The following is a 17,494-nucleotide window of genomic DNA, read 5'->3' as shown; positions in this document are numbered from 1 at the left end:
CCTTAATTTAAGTTTTATTAGCAGCGTAACAGAGCTAGTTTTTTTAACAATTATCGTTTTGTAAACGTTGAAATTAATTTGTTTTATTCAGTTTACAAACGATTCGATTAAGAACATTCTTTATCAAGTACGTAAGTAATCTTTCCAAGATGTAGCTTCGATGATTTGACTTTTTGCTAACTAATATCTGAAATAAATAGAACACTTGCGAATCAAATAATTAATTTTGCTCCAACGAATTCGCTGCGGTTATATCGCAGCGATGGCACGAAAGTCTCCTTGATTTTCGCGCGACTTTTGCGAACGAAATCCGAGACCGGTAGCATTTTCCCCGGAGGATCCATTTCCGACTAACGCGGCATTCCTCGTTCGTCATCGATTTCGCGCCGATCGAGACCGGCCCGAGGGGGTGAACTTTCAGCCGCACAAATTAAAACCATTACTAATGGCATCGAGCCGCGAGCGGAGAGACCTACTCTCCTCCAACCCTTATCCCGGAGAAATAATTCCTCGGTGCACTCGCATCGACAGCACGGCAGGAGAATTACACTCCTCTATGGACGTCGTGGAGAACTTTGAGTGCGGTCAAACGTATCGAGAGAAAGTGAAAAATGTCTGTGGTGGTCAGACATGCGAGAGGAATTTCTTATCTTTAGGCATACGACGGCCACGACAGGCACCAAGAAAATTTCACGTTACTGTTCAACATTTGTTATAAAATGTTGGAAGATTAGAGAATATATATAGTTTATTTAAAACTTGAAGTAATGGTTCATAAAAAGATGGTAATTAATTTTAAGATATATACGCTCGCGCACTTTTATATCTTTTGCATTTATGGATTGAATTCTCCATGTTCAAAATTTTTTATTCTTATGTTAGAATGCTTAATGTGAGTTTCTAAATTCTCCAAGGTCTGCAAACTTTTGCATTTGTAGATTAATGAAATTTTACTTTATTAAATTTCTCTATTTAGAGATCCTTATTATTCATATATCATAAAGCACAACCGAAAAAAATATATGTAAATACTTAGCATCAAAGGATTTAAATAATTCATTTTATTGCTTCTTTCATAAAAAAAAGATGTCTTATTACAGTTAACTCTAGACTACTACATTTGAGTCTCTTCTAAAGAGAGATGAATACGTTGAATGAAGAATGAATCTCGCGATTTAATTTTTGGAGCGCTTTCCACATAGAAAGGGGAGCGTAAAGAATGGGCATGACTCAATCCCATGAGGGGAAGAACCGCCGGAGATTGTCGAACAGAGACGTCTTTTAGAATTTCGCGCGATTCCACCGAGCTTTCGCGTAAGGAAACTTTTGGACGGTATCCAGAGGTTATAGATTTATCGCCGTGAAATATAATGGTGCCATTGTATACGGCCGAGCGGTCACGATGTTATCCATTGTCGGTGTATAATTTTGAAACTGATGATTGGGATCATTGCGCATGGAGAATTATTGTAAAATGAAAGAAACTTTGTAGGCTACGCTTAATGGAACCGTGATTTCAACAGTCGCATTCATATTCATATAACGCAGATTACACGCAAATCACACGATCGTAAATTATGTAAGTGACTCGCAATTCATTACAGTAGAGATAAAAATTTAAAAATGAATATAAAAATGAGCCTAAGATTAAAGATTTCTAAAAAATATTGTTTTTTCTTTAAAAGAAAATAATACTATTGTTAAAATAATACTATTATTAAAAATAATACTATTAAATATTGTTTTTTCTTTAGAAGAAAATAATACTATTATTTTTCTCTCGTTCGCTTTCATTTTTAATTAATGCAATCCACAAAATAAGCCCGATGTTGCATTCTGAGACATTTTTGGCAATGCTCCGTGTTGACTTCGATGCTCCTTCATTAAACGTTTATCTCTTATCGCGACTTACACATACACAAGGGTTACAACATATCTCAAGAGCGGCCGCGAAATTTATCGGCGATTTCGCCATAATGGCCACGTGTTCTCGGTATTGTTTTGCCGCTATCTTTGAATTGGTTTAGATTATTGTCGCACATTTCGAGCTTCCGGGCAAAAGGTAGTCGCCTACAATTGTTGGCAATATATAATAGCTATGATAGCGTATAACAATCAAATGATAAGGTCAGTTAAATAGCAGTTAAATGCAGGCAATTAGCTACACTGATGACGATGATAGGCATATCGTGTTTTATCATTCCAAAATGACACAATGTTAGATAATGGGAATGCAAGCTCTCTATTATTTATTTTTAATCCACATGCATATTTAGAAATATCTTTACTTAAAATTATATGATTATTATGTGAGATGACACATAGAAACATGAGTGTCTCATTTCATCTTCCGTTTATAATCGACGATTCAATCATCGGAGTCTACATTTATCTCGTAATAAAAGCAATTTGCGCGAATTTACGCGAAGGTCGCAGTTTTTCCTTGACAGGTCATAAATCGTCCGTCGAGCAAGTCCGCCGCGCGCGTCACAAAGATCAAATTCAAAATTGATAACCGTTTGATAATGGCCTCGGACGATGCGATTTGTATGCGAAAAGCAGATTACGCGAATGGTAGGAAGACGGGTGCGATCGTAACGAGAATAGATGGAAAACCAATGCTCGACCTCTTCAGATCGATAAGATGAGAGTGAAATGATCGTGTCTATAGAGCGTGTGGAATTATGAAGAATGACTATAGAGTATAAAATATTCTACAAAACCATGTTTTGTTAAACCTACATATTTCAACGAATTTATAACTGTTACGAAATAATTTAAGTTTATAATTAAGCAGAAATACAACTTTGTTATTTATAATTCTGAAATTCAATTCTTTGCCTGTTAAATCTCTGTCTTTTTAAAGATAAATTTTCGATCTATAAAATAACTCTACACCCATCGACGCTTTGATGTTCAAATTGCTGCCATTCTTTTCAATTTGGTTTCAGTTTTCCAGAGACAGAGGATGTCCAATATACTGCCTTGTGTGCATTTTGTATGCTGGCGTAAAAAAAAATTCAACTAAAAAAAACTAAAAAAAAAACTAAAAAAAATTTACGAATTTTGTAGAAAAGTCTGCGATAATCCTTATAACTAAATAATAAGAAAAAAATGTCATACAATAATATACTTAATACGATTAAAACTATGCATAAATATTTCGATGTGTCTCACAAAGAGTTGTCATTCAAAAAATTGCCGAATTATATTTAGTGCGTTGTAAAAGCAATTTATAATATTCCAATACGCGAGGTATTTTCCTCACTTAGAAAGGATCGCAAGTTTCGTACAAATTATACGAAGAAGCTATAGCTTGGTGAGATCCAGTATCATGGGACCATTAATCTTCGTCTGGCGTCCCTTTGCCGTCAGATTAGGGAATCCTCCTTGATTCTCCTTAGGTCTCTCGCAATGGCGTAGAGCAATGGCAAGCGTTAAAAGAGTCTCTCGACGAATATAAGCCGCTCTTCGAAAGGGCACTTGATATAATAGTACAGTCAAAGTTAATATTACCGTCAAAATTAAGTCTTGATAACTTCAACGCTAATTAATACAATTTGACGTATCTTGGCACTTAGATAACAAATCGGGTGATTAATTAATTACTTTCCGTAAAAGATATCTGAGTTAGTATAATAATATCGTATGCATTTCTGCCTTCGAAATTTTTCATCTTTATTTGTAATGAATCTCGATCAAGCATTACATTGGCTTGTAGATATCGAAATGTGCAACGTAGATTTAATTAAGAAAAGTTAAAGTCAGATTTAATAACTGATGTAATTACAGTAAGATTGTCAAGATTAAATCATTCCACTGAAGAAATTAGGTTAATTGCATTTCGCATCGCGCTTTTCCTCTTCTCCCTTTTATTTCCGGGAATCTTTGATAGCGGACTCGACGTGATCCTTTACGCCATTGTTTGCGTGTTGCGGAACGATCCTTTTAACGAGGTGTAAACGAATAAATCCGAATTCGCACTGGCGTTCTCGTTTGACGTTGCGTCTACGTTGTCGGGCTTATCTCGCCCACATTCGCAAAATGTTGATAGCGTTATCGAGAACGCTGGTCTCTTTCTCGCAGGAGAACTCACGAACGCCTCAAACGCCTCAAAATCCTCTTTCGTGACTGCGATACGTCGTTATCTTGCAAAAGATTTTATTTCTCGAAAGAGCATGCAATCCGCCGATTGTGAGTTGAGCATGCGACCATCTCTACCGCACGCGTCTTATCTTGCATTCAGATTTCTAATATGCCTTCCTGAATATTCAAACGTTCGCAATCCTTGTTAAGAATGTAAGATACAAAAGGTGTGTACGTTTCATGGCTTTGCAATAATGTGCGTGTGTATTTTCGATTATTATGCATTTTTTTTTATGCTTGTACATTTGTTTTTAATTAGAAATAATTAATCATTGGACTGGAGAAACGCACAGGAACTGGAAACATAAAAACATAATATAAGTATTGTATATACGAGTTTTAACATTCTCGTCATTATCGTCCGCCAGAATTTCCGGCGATATCCTACAATGAGATATTATTTTCAAGCGTTTCATTTCTGCGCATTGTTGGCGGTCGTGATGCTGAAGTGCATTAGAGCAAAGTGCATCCGAGTCCCCGGTTGCGTTATGCCATTATCGGGATTACCAGCGGGAAATACCTCTCCTGTTTTTATCCGCACCCGTGTAAAATTGTCTGGTTAATTGTATTTCATTGTTACCTTCGCGCAGGGCTCGTGTTGTCTGTGAGCGTGCATGCTCACTGAGAAAAATGCGTCGATATGAACAACGGAATCGTTCGTTAGCTTTACGCGCTTTGCTTTTAGCGATATATAAAAAAAAAATTACGATTGTGCAACGTGAACTTTTTTCCAATCCGCAATATTTATATACCCGTTTCAAAATTGTTGGAAAGTAATTATGTTCAAATTGAACAACGAGTAATATTCCATTATTTATCAGCGCTTTTGAGAGAAAGAAAGAGAAAAAAAGTACAATTGTTAAAATTATTGTTTTATATTTTTTATTGTCTTTAGCATTTAAATTCTAAGTGTGTCTCAAAGTATGTCTTCTAAATTTTTATATCTACGTAATATTTATACACGCGATTGATAAATCTGTTGAGACTTATTTCTTAATTTACTAAAAGAAGTATTTTTAAATCGTTTGAATATTATCAATATATTTATCAATAGAATTGATGATAATTTTAATCAATGCCTTTATTTCACGTTGCCTATTTCTTTATGCGTTACATTTTGCAATTTTATTTTTTTTTATTTACTGGTTTTGTGTTGTGTCCGATTTTTTCTGTTTTGTTTTTCTTCTTTCTCTCTCTGTTTCTCTCTCTACATTTTCCAATTCGGATATATTCAGATCCTTCATAGATATACATATACATATAATACATATAATATATACAGATATATACATATATATTTCCATTACTTTCTAGAAATGTTGCTCTTTAAGTTAAAAGAATGACGCAGTAAATCGTAATCATATGCATACATAAAGAGAATATGAAATAAATGTATGTATAATATTTCGTTTGCTATATAAATTATAAATTTATTTCTGTTTGCGAATATATGAGACAATAAAAAATTGTCTATCGCTTTGATGACTCATGAGAATAATTTTCTCTTCAGTTTAGATATTCGACAATTAAAATATTCTTTATTTTACTTGCAGAAAATAACGTAATAGTTAGCATAATAACGCGGTATATACCGTATATATAGTTGTTACACTTGATAGTAACAGCATATGGTATCCAGTATTTGTCCTCCTCGTTTCATTTCTGAGTCAGCAGTTTTGTTAGCATATCTGTTACGCATAATATTATTTTTAAACGAGAAAAAGTGCGTTTTAAAATTTTTAGAAATAACATATAAATAAAAAGTGATCGTGAAAAATAAAAAAAAATTAATTAAAATGGCTAATATGAAATACATCGTAAGTTTTATATATATATATATATATATATTTAGTCATTATTTGCGTTTAACTGTTATACATTTTCCGTAATGCGAATAACATTGAAAGACTAAGGTTTCGACTCCTCAAAAATTTTAGATTTTACTTTCCTGTATAATGCTGCTGCTGTTACCCAGAGAAAGTGTAGGTGCTAAAAATAAAGGAGCTACAGGTATTAAAAAGGGTAAAGATGCACCATCATTATCATCATCAGCAGAAATAAGTAGTGACAATAAAAGTAAAAGAAGTGTAGATGCATTTGAAAAGGCAAAAATATTGTCAAGTGAAAGCTTACGTAAGATAATATCCAAATATAACTACATACATTTACAATAAAAAATGTACCGATGATCAAGATTTATTCTTTAAAAATAGGTGACAAGGATAAAGGATAAACGTGCCATCCAGAAAAATTTCCTGGGTGAAAGAGGCCAACCAAAATGGGACTGAAAATACGTAATCAAAACTACAGCAAACTTCATTGAAAAGTAAAAATTCTTCTCCATTAGATTCCGGATTTCAATCTTAGTTATATATTCTAGCTGGAATCCAAATTTAGATTAAAGCATGTATCCTGCCTTGGATCCAGCTAAAAAGACCTTTCGATTTACGCTGCATTTAATTCACAATCAACATAAGCCTACAAATGTTAAAATAGAAAGATATTAAAATATGTGAAAAACTTATAATTATTAATTGAAAATTTTTACAATATATAATGTTTGCTTCTATAATTCAATGATATCTAATCTTATTAGTTTTACTCGGTGGTGGTTTATGCTTTCGAGCTTGGATTGCAATTGTAAAAAGAAAAAAGAAAATAAAGGGTTTAATCAATGTAATATTGTGTTTCAGATTTTATTGTATTTCATATATATGTATAATAGTTATTACGATTTTATTGTATTAATTTTCTCAAATAATGTGAAAGTTTTATGCGGAGCATTGAGAACTATTACGTTATAATTATCTAAAATCTAGTACAAGTTAGAAACAGTTAAGAGTCTTAAGAGTTACTAAAGATCAAAGAATCAATGTCGCGCTTATTGCATATATTAAAAATATTTTGTTATTAGTTTTGCTGCTATTAATGTTTTCCGCGTGTTTGATCGCACATCTCATTTCCATTCTGCGATACGGCATCACAAAGATCTCAATTTACATAATCTGTTTTTATAAGAATTTATACTACTTGTTGAATTTATAAAACTATGCTTCTTTAAACGCGGAAGAGTCCTCTTTGAGATGATAATATATATGGACGATGTAGTTATAATTCTCGTATTCTATTTCAAATATATTGATAATATAGCAATATATATTTAAAAATTTTTTAAAACAAATTGAATTTTATTTCGTAATTATCCACTTTATTAAAATAAAATGGCAGTCTCGTTATTGAATAGTAATTAGCCTCATAATTATGTATGATGGAAAGCTGCGTTTGCATAAAAGCACCTGTGCATGATATTTCTCATTATTTTCCATTTGGGATTCAACGAGAGAAGAGAAGAATGTCCCTTTGGGCGCAGTGATTTGTGTGCTATGCGTTCACTGTGTGCTCACATCACCAGAGATAATCAATTTTGTCTAATTAAAACTTACAACAGCCAAGAGCCCCCAAATACTATATGTATTGGAAGGCTGACAACTGCATTGTCGGTGTACATATAATACATATATTTTACCCTATCGTCTGTTTGTTTGCTAAAATAGACGAGTTATTTTGAAAAGTTATCATATATTATAATGATTAACAATATATGTATGTATATACAGAGTGGCCTCGAACGTTCCAGCCAGACTTTGAGATCTTATAGAAAATTTAATTCTGAACAAAAGATTTTTTATAAACATAAGTCGAGAGAGAGAGAGAGAGAGAGAGAAATGCTTCCTTAAGAAGTTATAAAACCTCTGATGCAAAGAAAGAGTAAAAGGTGAAAAGAAAATGAAAATGTGAAATAAAAAAAGAATGAAACTTAATAAATTTTTTGAAAAAACGATAAAAATAAAAAATAAAAATCTTTTTCTTTTATGAAAATAAAATAAATTTTTTTAAACTAAAATAGCACGTAATAATAGAAAATGAATAAAGACGTGAAAAAACTAACTGTTCTCAAAATATCCCCTCCCCCCCTAGCTCCAATACACTTTTGGCATCGAGTAATGACCTATCTTAGTCGCTTTACGGATTTCCTCCTGATTCAACTTCAATCGATCTAACAATAAGTAACAAAAGCACTTTTTGTACGTTCGAAACTGGTTATATCAAAATCTATGAAACGTACAACAATACACATTTTAATCTTATTTGAAACATAATTTAATTTTTTACAACTTCTGTTTCGATACTTTTTGTTAAAAGACGCACATTTTCCATGATATTTGGAAAAATGTGTAAAATAATTACGATTTCAGAGATTTTTGAGCGATAACTTCTTAAGAAAGCATTTTTCGGCCCATGTTTATAGGAAATGTTTTGTTCAGAATTAAATTTCCTATAAGATCTCAAAGTCTACCAGGAACGTTCCTGTATATATACATATATATATATATATAAACATAATTTTTTATTGAATAAATTGGTATTGTCTCTTAACTGCATGCATTTTTTCAAAGCGACTTAATAAATATATTATTGTTGTTACAAAGTTTATTATTGAATTTGTATTTTTTGATTTTATTTAAGAATTGATTTTATTTTATTTTTTCGTATATGTTTTTTTACTTACTAATTTATTTAATTTTTTACTTCTGGTATTATATTTATATAATATCATAAGAATATTATATTTTGCTTACATGGGTAATTTCTTCAAGGATACGTCGAAACGTGTAATCGTCGCGTTTCGATTGTTGCGTAAGCATTCTTGCTTACGTTATCGTGTCTGCATTGCAATCAAAGTCGTGCAAAGAGCCGAAAACCGATGAATGCAGAGACGAGACATATCAATGTTTAAAGATACACGGGAACCTTGGATATTATACTTAGCCACTTCGTGAATGATAGATATTATTTGTGCGAGGAAATATGCGATCACTGTGAGTATAAAAGAACACAGTTTCGAACGAGAGCAATTACTTAGCACAAGTATTAAAGTGGTTCATTTTGTTGTGCTCAAGCGTTATTTGTGAATAATCACCATGGTACAAAGGCACGTCTTGTCTGTGATCTTCCTGGCGCTTGTTTCTCCCAATGTATGTATACATTACACTTTTGATATCGATATTCTATTGAAAAATATTTTGCATTTTGTATAATTATTATACAGGTGATACAAGCAGGAATAATACCAGGATGGTTTCAACATGAAAATATTCCCAATTTTATAAATCTTTTAGACATACCCAGAATTGGCGAGTTTTCTAATCGTTTTGCCTCATCAGCGGCTACTGCTCTCGGCGGTCTCAGATCGTACTTCGATAACTTTCATACTGGCTTAGGCGATCTAGGTATTTTGCCCCATAATGGTATATTGCATCGTTTTTTCAATAGAGGAATACAACCAGATCTTACGAACCCGGCAATTTTAAACGGAGCTGCAGACGCTGTTACAAATGCTCTTGTATCGAGAGTTGTACCTAACACCGATTATCTTAGACCAGGTCTTTTTGGAAGACGTCTTTTTGGCAATTACGAAGGAAGAGGCCTTGGTGGTAATGCAGCATCCACTGGAGCTGCTAGTGCTGCTAGTTCTGCAGCCTGAGAGTCTAAGCTTTTTTTCTAAAATATTTAAAGTGAAATTGTGAAATTATACTGTGTATCAGTTAATGTACATTATATATATATATAATATTCTTAATGTATTTGTTGTGATTAAATACATCAAGATTATAAAACACTATAACATGTAATTTCAACGTTTGTCGTAAATTACACATGTTGAAATCGCAAAATTCTTGTTTATTGACATAAAAATATAAAATATATTCTTACAATAAATACACAGAGATGTTGTTAATTAATGTAACATAACTATATATTTTATTAACTTTTTTATTTGGCTGTCTAATTATTCTTTAATTCTAATTTATTTATTATTTTTTTACATAGCTAAAAGAGAAATATAGGGATTTAACAATTAAATATTGTATATATTTATCATAATACTAAAATATTTATATATCTTTAATATTGGTAATTTAAATAAAATGCAAAATTACAAAAAAAAAATATAATGGATATTGCTGAATATGCTGCATCAATAAAAATCAACATTCACATACCATTCTAGAATTATGAAATATTATTTATTTACTTCATATATTTTAATTTGAGTTATTGTTTATGTTCTTATATATATATATATATATAACAACATAAATATAATAACAATATTATTAGGTCGAAAAAAGTTTGCGCGTGAAAAGAACAAACCGTCTCAGAATTGAATCATGGATAAAAAGTGAGACCTAGTATAGTGTATGTAGCTTAAATGCATGTATATATTTAGTAAAAGCAAAACGCTGACAAACGAGTTTTTTGCGTTAGATTTTTTACATTATTCGTATGCTAGACTCGCCTCATGTTTACATAAAACTATTAGCATGTCAATGTTACACTTGCATTTTAATTGCAACATAGTTTTAATAAGTTTATGTCTAATTTTTTAAGCAATTTTACCGCGCTATCCTTGAATAATTTGACTTATTATTAAAACGTTACATGTGTATGGACAAGCTATAAATGTAATAGACTAACTCTGGTATTCCATTAAGTTTTTATTACTTGTTTCATGTGAAGGAGTGGCGATAAAATTGGTATATTATAAATTCTAATTAGCAAAAATATTGCGACATTTACATATACAGAACGGCGATATAAATCTCGTTGACAGAAACAGCAAAGAGAGCAATTAAGGGTCACCAATGTCAACTAGTCGTATCGTTATCTTACTGTCCTTGCACGAGTCGTTTTTTTCCTGACATGCATTTCGATCGTAACTATACTTGCATTGTGTATGTAGATCTAGAATTTTTTTTTATCATTTTCGATTATAGAAAATAACTCTTTATTATAATTATATACACGCACACATCCTTAATTTCAAAGAAATTTGATACCGTAACGAAATCGTGATATTAAGTAATATCAATTGTCCACAAATATCAATCACACAGGAATATATATTGTATTATGTATACGGGAAAATTAATAGGACAATGTATATGCGTGTGCTTATATGACAAATACGATGGATAGTTTTTTAGCAAAATCGTTTGGCAGCTCAAAGAGTTAAACATATAAAGGCAGACGTCACTGTATGTGAAACGTTGTCCGTGCGAATGATTCAGACGTATTGCTGAATACGCATAGTAAATCAATGTATTCCCAATCGGATCGTATCATTTAGAGAGCATTATAATCGCATCGAGTCTGGGATATCATCGTCGACTGCTATCACTGCGCGTTCGTTCCCGTGTCCCATGTCAGCATGTCGAGTGATTTGAGAACAATATCAACGACGTGCATCCGTCCCGGCCAATGAGAACGGATACAGAGTTACGCGTACTCGAATTTGCATAACTCGGTTCGTTGCGGACGTGCGGTGCATAGCCCGATGGTTGGTGTTGTCGTGTGATTTCATTCGTAACGTCATCGCGCGGTTTCACTTTTCCGGAAAAGAGAAAAAATGATTTTCAACGAAAATAGCAATATGGTAGATATTTCGAAAAAATTTTAAATTTTAGATTAAATAACTTAATATGATATAGAGCCGGTACTTCAAAGCAAGCAATGCTTCCCCACATTATTTTTTCAATAATCGTTTAAATAAAAAAGAGAATATATTAAAGTATGAAATTTGTCAAAAAGTAAAAATATATGTTTGTAATAACTTGCCATCTTTATTTGAAATACACGCGCTCTGAAATGACTAACATCGGCAATATTATTCAAAAATAGCTCGATACCAGTCAACTTATATTTCACTAGTGACACAAAAGTGCATTACGACCAGTAGATTTAACTTTTCTCATCAAGCACGCGGCGGCGAATACTTCCGACATAACAAGCTCTCCTTCGTCCATTCGGTAGACGAAGTACAATAAAGTTTGCTCGTTTAAGGCAACTTCATTGACTGCTTTTCCATGGTGACTTTTTCAATTCTCTTTCATGGATTTTCCACGCGCGCGCGACCTTCGAATTGTCAGCTGCAATCTCACCAATTTTTCATAAATTCTTTTCATTATAGACTTTATTTATAAGTAATTTTGAGAACGTTAAGAAAAGCGATAGCGTTAAAATATATCATGTTTCTCGCGGAATATTAGGACAGAATCTAGAAGACATTTTATAAGCTTTATTTTGCAATTATATTGCACTTAAATATGAAAGAATGGAAATTTCTTATATTAACGTACATATATTGTAATTGTTTTTCTTTAAAAGTTAAATGAAAATGTACATTTGTTGAGTAACAAGAACTATTTTATATGTATATCAAATACATAAGAACAATATTACTGTCTGATCCACTGAAACTGAATTTTCAAGGTAATATTTTTACCTTTTAATCGGCTTAAAAAAAAAAATATACAAGTTTTATGCAGAGTATAATATATTTCTCGTCAGAGTACATTTTATATTAAGTTCAAGTACCTTTTTCATTTCTAAATCAGCAGTTTTGTTAGCATATCTGCTATGCATAACATTATTCCTAAACGAGAAAAAATACGTTTATCATATTAATCTGCAACTATGAATTTTTAAAAATAATGATTTGAAATAAAAGATGATCGTGAAAAAACAGAAAAAATCCGATAAAATGACTAATATGAAATACATCGTAAGTTTTATTTAGTCATTATTTGCGTTTAGCTATTACATATTTTCTGCGTATAACGTCGAAAGACTAAGGCTTTCAGACTTCTCTGAAATTTCAGATTTTACTTTCCTATAAAATGCTGCTTCGAGAGCCAGATAAGGAAAGCACAATAATTTTTTTTTTAGATTAAATTATGTTCGGTAACTTTACTCATTGATAATTAATCTTAAAGAATAGAAAGTTTATCAGTGTAATATTGTCTTAAATTTTATTGTATTTCACATATAACAACAATCATATTTGTTATACGTGATTATATAATAAATTTTATTGAAGAATATGTAAACTGAACAGACATATGCATGCTCGAACACCGATCGTATCGCTTTATATTAAAACATGCAGCGTAATACTGCGAGAGTGTCAGCAGTGCTGACATTTGTCTTGCATGTCCCACAGCTGTCGCTAAGCTGCTTCAATTTTGCAATTCATCTGGTATATATTTCTATTTTGTGAATATATATGTATATGTTAGTGCCCCGTGCTTCGCATGCATAGTAACAATAACACAGTCTTGTTTAACTTACAGAAAATTGCGGCATCGTTTACAACTAATGTGCTAAACGCAGAAGGTGCTGCACGAGAATGCTTGTTGAGAATTTTGTTGATATTATGTCATTAAAAGACATATCTTAATATAATATATGTAGCAATATAAACATTGCTGTATGAAAAAATATCAGTTTTATATATTGTTTGTCGATATAAAGTTTCATAAAACTATAAATAAATCCCGAACAATTAAAAGGCTCAGAAATCGCGGAAAATAAAAGTATCACTCTTATTATTAATTGTTAACTTAATATATCGTGTTGTTAGCCTCATTGTTATTAATGTTTGTTTAATTAGCCTGCTACAGCTTTCAATTGTTAATAACCTGTGATTTAGATCCGTTATTAAATTGTAACCACGCAATAAATCTATGTTGTTTTTTACAAATATCAATAATATATATTTTTTAATCTTGTCATTATTCATGTAATCTGCATGTTTGACTTCACGTTATTCTACTAATATGCGATATCCGACTGCGCTTACAACAATTTCAATTTGCATATGACTTGCTTTTATAAAAACATGCAATATTCGTTGTACCGGACTATGTTCTTCTAAAACGCAGGAAACTCCTCTTTGAAATGATAATGCGCGCGGACGATGCAGCTATAATTTTCGCGGTTTCCATAGCTGTGCATAAACTATGGAGATGGATACGAGCGGATGATGATGAGACAGCTCCGTTATAACGCGGTGTCTTGCATTTCGCGACCATGATTAAAAATGCAGATTAAGAAAGCCGAATGTCGCTTCGATATTCGCACGAATATTCTCAATACCAACATGGAGAATACAGGACTGATTGGTATGACATTGAGGCAATTTGCAGCAATTATCGGGGAAGGTGGACGGATATCGTCGCTCAATAGAGACATATCGGAATCGATGCAATGGCGACATAATGGACAAATAGAGGCCAGCCAATTCCGATTAGCTTTTAAGAAGGTATTATACATAAAAAATAAATTTATAAAATAATAGAAAATAATAGATTGACGAAAATAAAATAGATTTTGATCATTTAAATTTTAATTTTATTTGCTGTATAACTACGAAGAAATTGTCACATTAACTTTAGTTTGTTCTTGTAGATATATTTTATCATTAATTATACCAAAAACTTATCAAAGAGAATAAACGAGAAATAATTTAGATTAGAGATAGAATTATTTTATCATATATATAGTCTAATACTTTTTAGATACATTTTGTGTGTAAAATATTGAAGAATATTCTTATAAACATGAAACAAATTTTGATCTGTATGGATATATCTAATTATAATAAAACTACTCGTATAATATATAAGATGGAAAATGAAAAATGATACGACTTTTGTTCCAGAAGTGCATTTATTATTATTATTATTATTATTATTATTATATATAACAATGTATATACGAAATTATATTATGTACACGTGACATATAAGAGACGAAAGATACACCAAATGACGAAGATCGTGATGTAATCGAGTCGGCGATTGTCGGAGAGATCGTCGCGCGAAGGTCCTTTATTCATGTTGCCGAATAATACAAATTACAGGTGTGCACGAATGATGCCGCCTAATCCGGCGTGTCCAGCGGTAATGCTACCAGATGGGCCAGCGATCAAAGCGGGGGCTGCGACTGGTCCGGCAAGGGCTGCTGGACCTACAGCAGGACCAGCAAGCACCGCTCCTAACAAACACAAGACATTGGAAAACATACATCTTAAGTACAAATAAGTAAGGGTATATTTTAAACAATTCACACAAAGTTTCGCTCCTCTTTTTCTTTTGCCTAAAATAATCATGTTTTCTTAAACGAGAGAAGTTTCTCAAATCTAAAACAAATAACTTTGATCCCCCCTATATAGTTATATACGATATATATTTTTTAAGTTTAATAATTTTTTTTTTAATTCAGAATTTTAATATATTGTATGTATATACTATACATGCAATATATAAAATTTATATATAAATTGATAAAAAAAAATTACCACATTTCAAGAAACAATAAAATATATATTTATAGAAAGATTTAAATTTAATTTCTTTTGTTATGAAAGAAGAAATATGAAAAACAGATTTGCTAAAATAAAAAATAGACAAATGAAATTTTTTAAGTTCTGTAGGATTAAAAAATCAAGGTATACCCTTTAAAAAATGTACTATTATAAAATTACTAACAATAATCGTTGGCAGTATGTCACATTGTAATAATATTACGTGATATTTATTTGCCAATAAAAGCCATGGAAAACAAGCTGACGTATACTGTTGCGTTTTATTTCGATTATTATTAAAATATGTATCAATGTGTGACATTAAGATCATATATTCACACACACACAAAGCCATATATTTATACTGTATTAACGTATCGATATCGAAATTGTAAACGATGTCTCGATTCCAAATTTTTCGAAATTTCTCAAATACATTTCTCTTTTATAATATAATAATTTGTTTATAACACACACAACAATTTAGAATATTTATCCTGCCATTTTAATTCAACATAGATAAATTCTTAGTTTATTGTTTCTTACCATAAGCTGCAGGCCATCCCAAGGCTGGTGCCGCGAAGCCAAGAGCCGGGGCAATCACCGCCGTCTGTCCGGTGACGCTACCGGAAACGACCGATGGTCCAGCAACTGATCCGGTAACGACGGCGCCGCCATCGACAGCGCCGGAGATGCGTGCGGGCCCAATCACCGGTCCTGATAATACGGATGGTCCGTTAACGGGTCCGGCAAGAGACGCGGGGCCTAGAATCGGTCCGGCTAGTGCGGCGCCGAGACCCAGGTAACCCGACGGAGCCGCGGTCGTCATCGACAGAACCGCTACGAGAAGAATCGCGATCGAGGAGTACATGATGAAGAGGTGGACGATGAAACGAACGTCTAGGTGAATTTTCCTCGATGGCTGAGGTGGTTGTGGCTGCCATCGATTGGCGTTCAACGCGTTTTTATAGAGACATCGTCTCCCCGAATGTCGGTCCAACGCTACCACCGGATCCCAAGGGCGGGGCACAGGACACGCCAAACATTCTCTGCGAGCTGGGCAAGCTGCGACGCCGATTAACCTAGTGTTGGTGACAACTAGAGTGTACCTCTAACGCCTCACCTCTCGTGTGTCTTGCCACGAGGGTCGCGCTGCTCCATTTCAACGCATCCGTCTATGGGCTCGCGCGTTGCGTTTGCCTCGGCCTGTTTGCGCAATCGGTAGTAGCAACAACAACAGATCGATATCTCCATGCGATATCGCCATTTGTTACAGTTCATGCTCGAAAGTGTGATGTGATTGACACTAGATCAATTTATTCAAAGACACGGTCTTTATTTACTCACAAAGTTTCATGTTGATTATTTAAAATTTTATTATTTATAGCATTTTCTTTTATTTCTTAGATTTCTTTTAAATTCTTCAAAAAAAAAAAAGTATATCGTATAAAGTTATTGTATAAATGATAAGAAAAATTATTGATTTCTTGAAAAAATATTATATTTATTATGTTTATTTTATATTTATTTTTCATGAAGCATAAAATATGATATTAGCGACGCATTCAATCATCTCAACGACCTTGAAAGTAAAGACAACTGTCTCTATGCGTGTCCTCTTCCTGCTTTCTCTCGACTCGATAAATAGACACGTATCTGCGCCATTAGAACGATTACATTGCATTGCATTGTGCATCTGTCTAGGCGAGGCATGAGTTGCATTGCCCACGCGTCATCCGGGCTTCGCAGATTGTCGCCAGGAATGAGAGTCCTATTGTTACATCGAATACGAATATGCGTATATATGTATGCACGCGCGTGTTACCAAAAGTTCGTAACATATCTCACGCAGACAGGAATCGTTTGCGGTGCCATTATCGAGCATCATATACAGCAAAGGTGGACTCTGTTGATTGAGCGATGCGGAAACTCTTTTTCGTCGCTTTTTCCATATCATCGTCCTTCTGTCGAATGAATTCAAAAGAATTGTAGCTCGAATGTGTGCGAGAGAACGTATGTATATGAAAAGCAACAAACGTGTCAACTTGAATATTTCGTCATTTCCTTTCATCGTGATATCTTTTTCTTCTCGATGAGACGGGAAATGCATTGTGTTTTGTGTCCAATATATAGATCGGC

General features: G+C 32.9%; 2 protein-coding genes and 1 long non-coding RNA gene across 3 annotated transcripts; 2 read left to right on the top strand and 1 right to left on the bottom strand.

Moving 5' to 3' along the window:
* Nucleotides 1-5,779: 5,779 nt before the first annotated feature.
* Nucleotides 5,780-6,826, top strand: LOC138937667 (uncharacterized). Its single transcript, XR_011447547.1, has 3 exons — nucleotides 5,780-5,963; nucleotides 6,084-6,279; nucleotides 6,360-6,826. It is a non-coding gene; the product is annotated as an uncharacterized lncRNA (long non-coding RNA).
* Nucleotides 6,827-8,994: 2,168 nt separating this feature from the next.
* Nucleotides 8,995-9,691, top strand: LOC138937836 (uncharacterized). The gene is made up of 3 exons (XM_070304476.1): nucleotides 8,995-9,026; nucleotides 9,108-9,182; nucleotides 9,257-9,691. The coding sequence occupies exons 2-3, from the start codon at nucleotides 9,129-9,131 to the stop codon at nucleotides 9,689-9,691; spliced, it is 489 nt and encodes a 162-aa protein (XP_070160577.1). The 5' UTR covers nucleotides 8,995-9,026; nucleotides 9,108-9,128.
* Nucleotides 9,692-14,847: 5,156 nt separating this feature from the next.
* On the bottom strand, nucleotides 14,848-16,299 carry LOC138937944 (uncharacterized). The gene is given in 3 exon segments (XM_070304657.1): nucleotides 14,848-15,045; nucleotides 15,902-16,254; nucleotides 16,256-16,299. Coding segments are annotated over 3 exon segments (537 nt in total). The 3' UTR covers nucleotides 14,848-14,905.
* Between the last annotated feature and the right edge of the window lie 1,195 nt (nucleotides 16,300-17,494).

Source organism: Polyergus mexicanus, unplaced genomic scaffold (genome assembly GCF_030449975.1).
Source record: "Polyergus mexicanus isolate NDT 795.1 unplaced genomic scaffold, iyPolMexi1.0 SCAF_11, whole genome shotgun sequence".
Classification (NCBI taxonomy): domain Eukaryota; kingdom Metazoa; phylum Arthropoda; class Insecta; order Hymenoptera; family Formicidae; genus Polyergus; species Polyergus mexicanus.
Note: the sequence above shows the minus strand (reverse complement) of the source record. Positions and strands in the feature narration are given on the sequence as shown.

What these genes read in the sequence shown, in the direction of transcription:
- LOC138937836 (XM_070304476.1), top strand. Translation starts at nt 9,129, where the DNA reads ATGGTACAAAGGCACGTCTTGTCTGTGATCTTCCTGGCGCTTGTTTCT. An exon ending in TGGCGCTTGTTTCTCCCAAT is followed by an intron (nt 9,183 to 9,256) that starts GTATGTATACAT and finishes ATTATTATACAG; the next exon opens with GTGATACAAGCAGGAATAAT.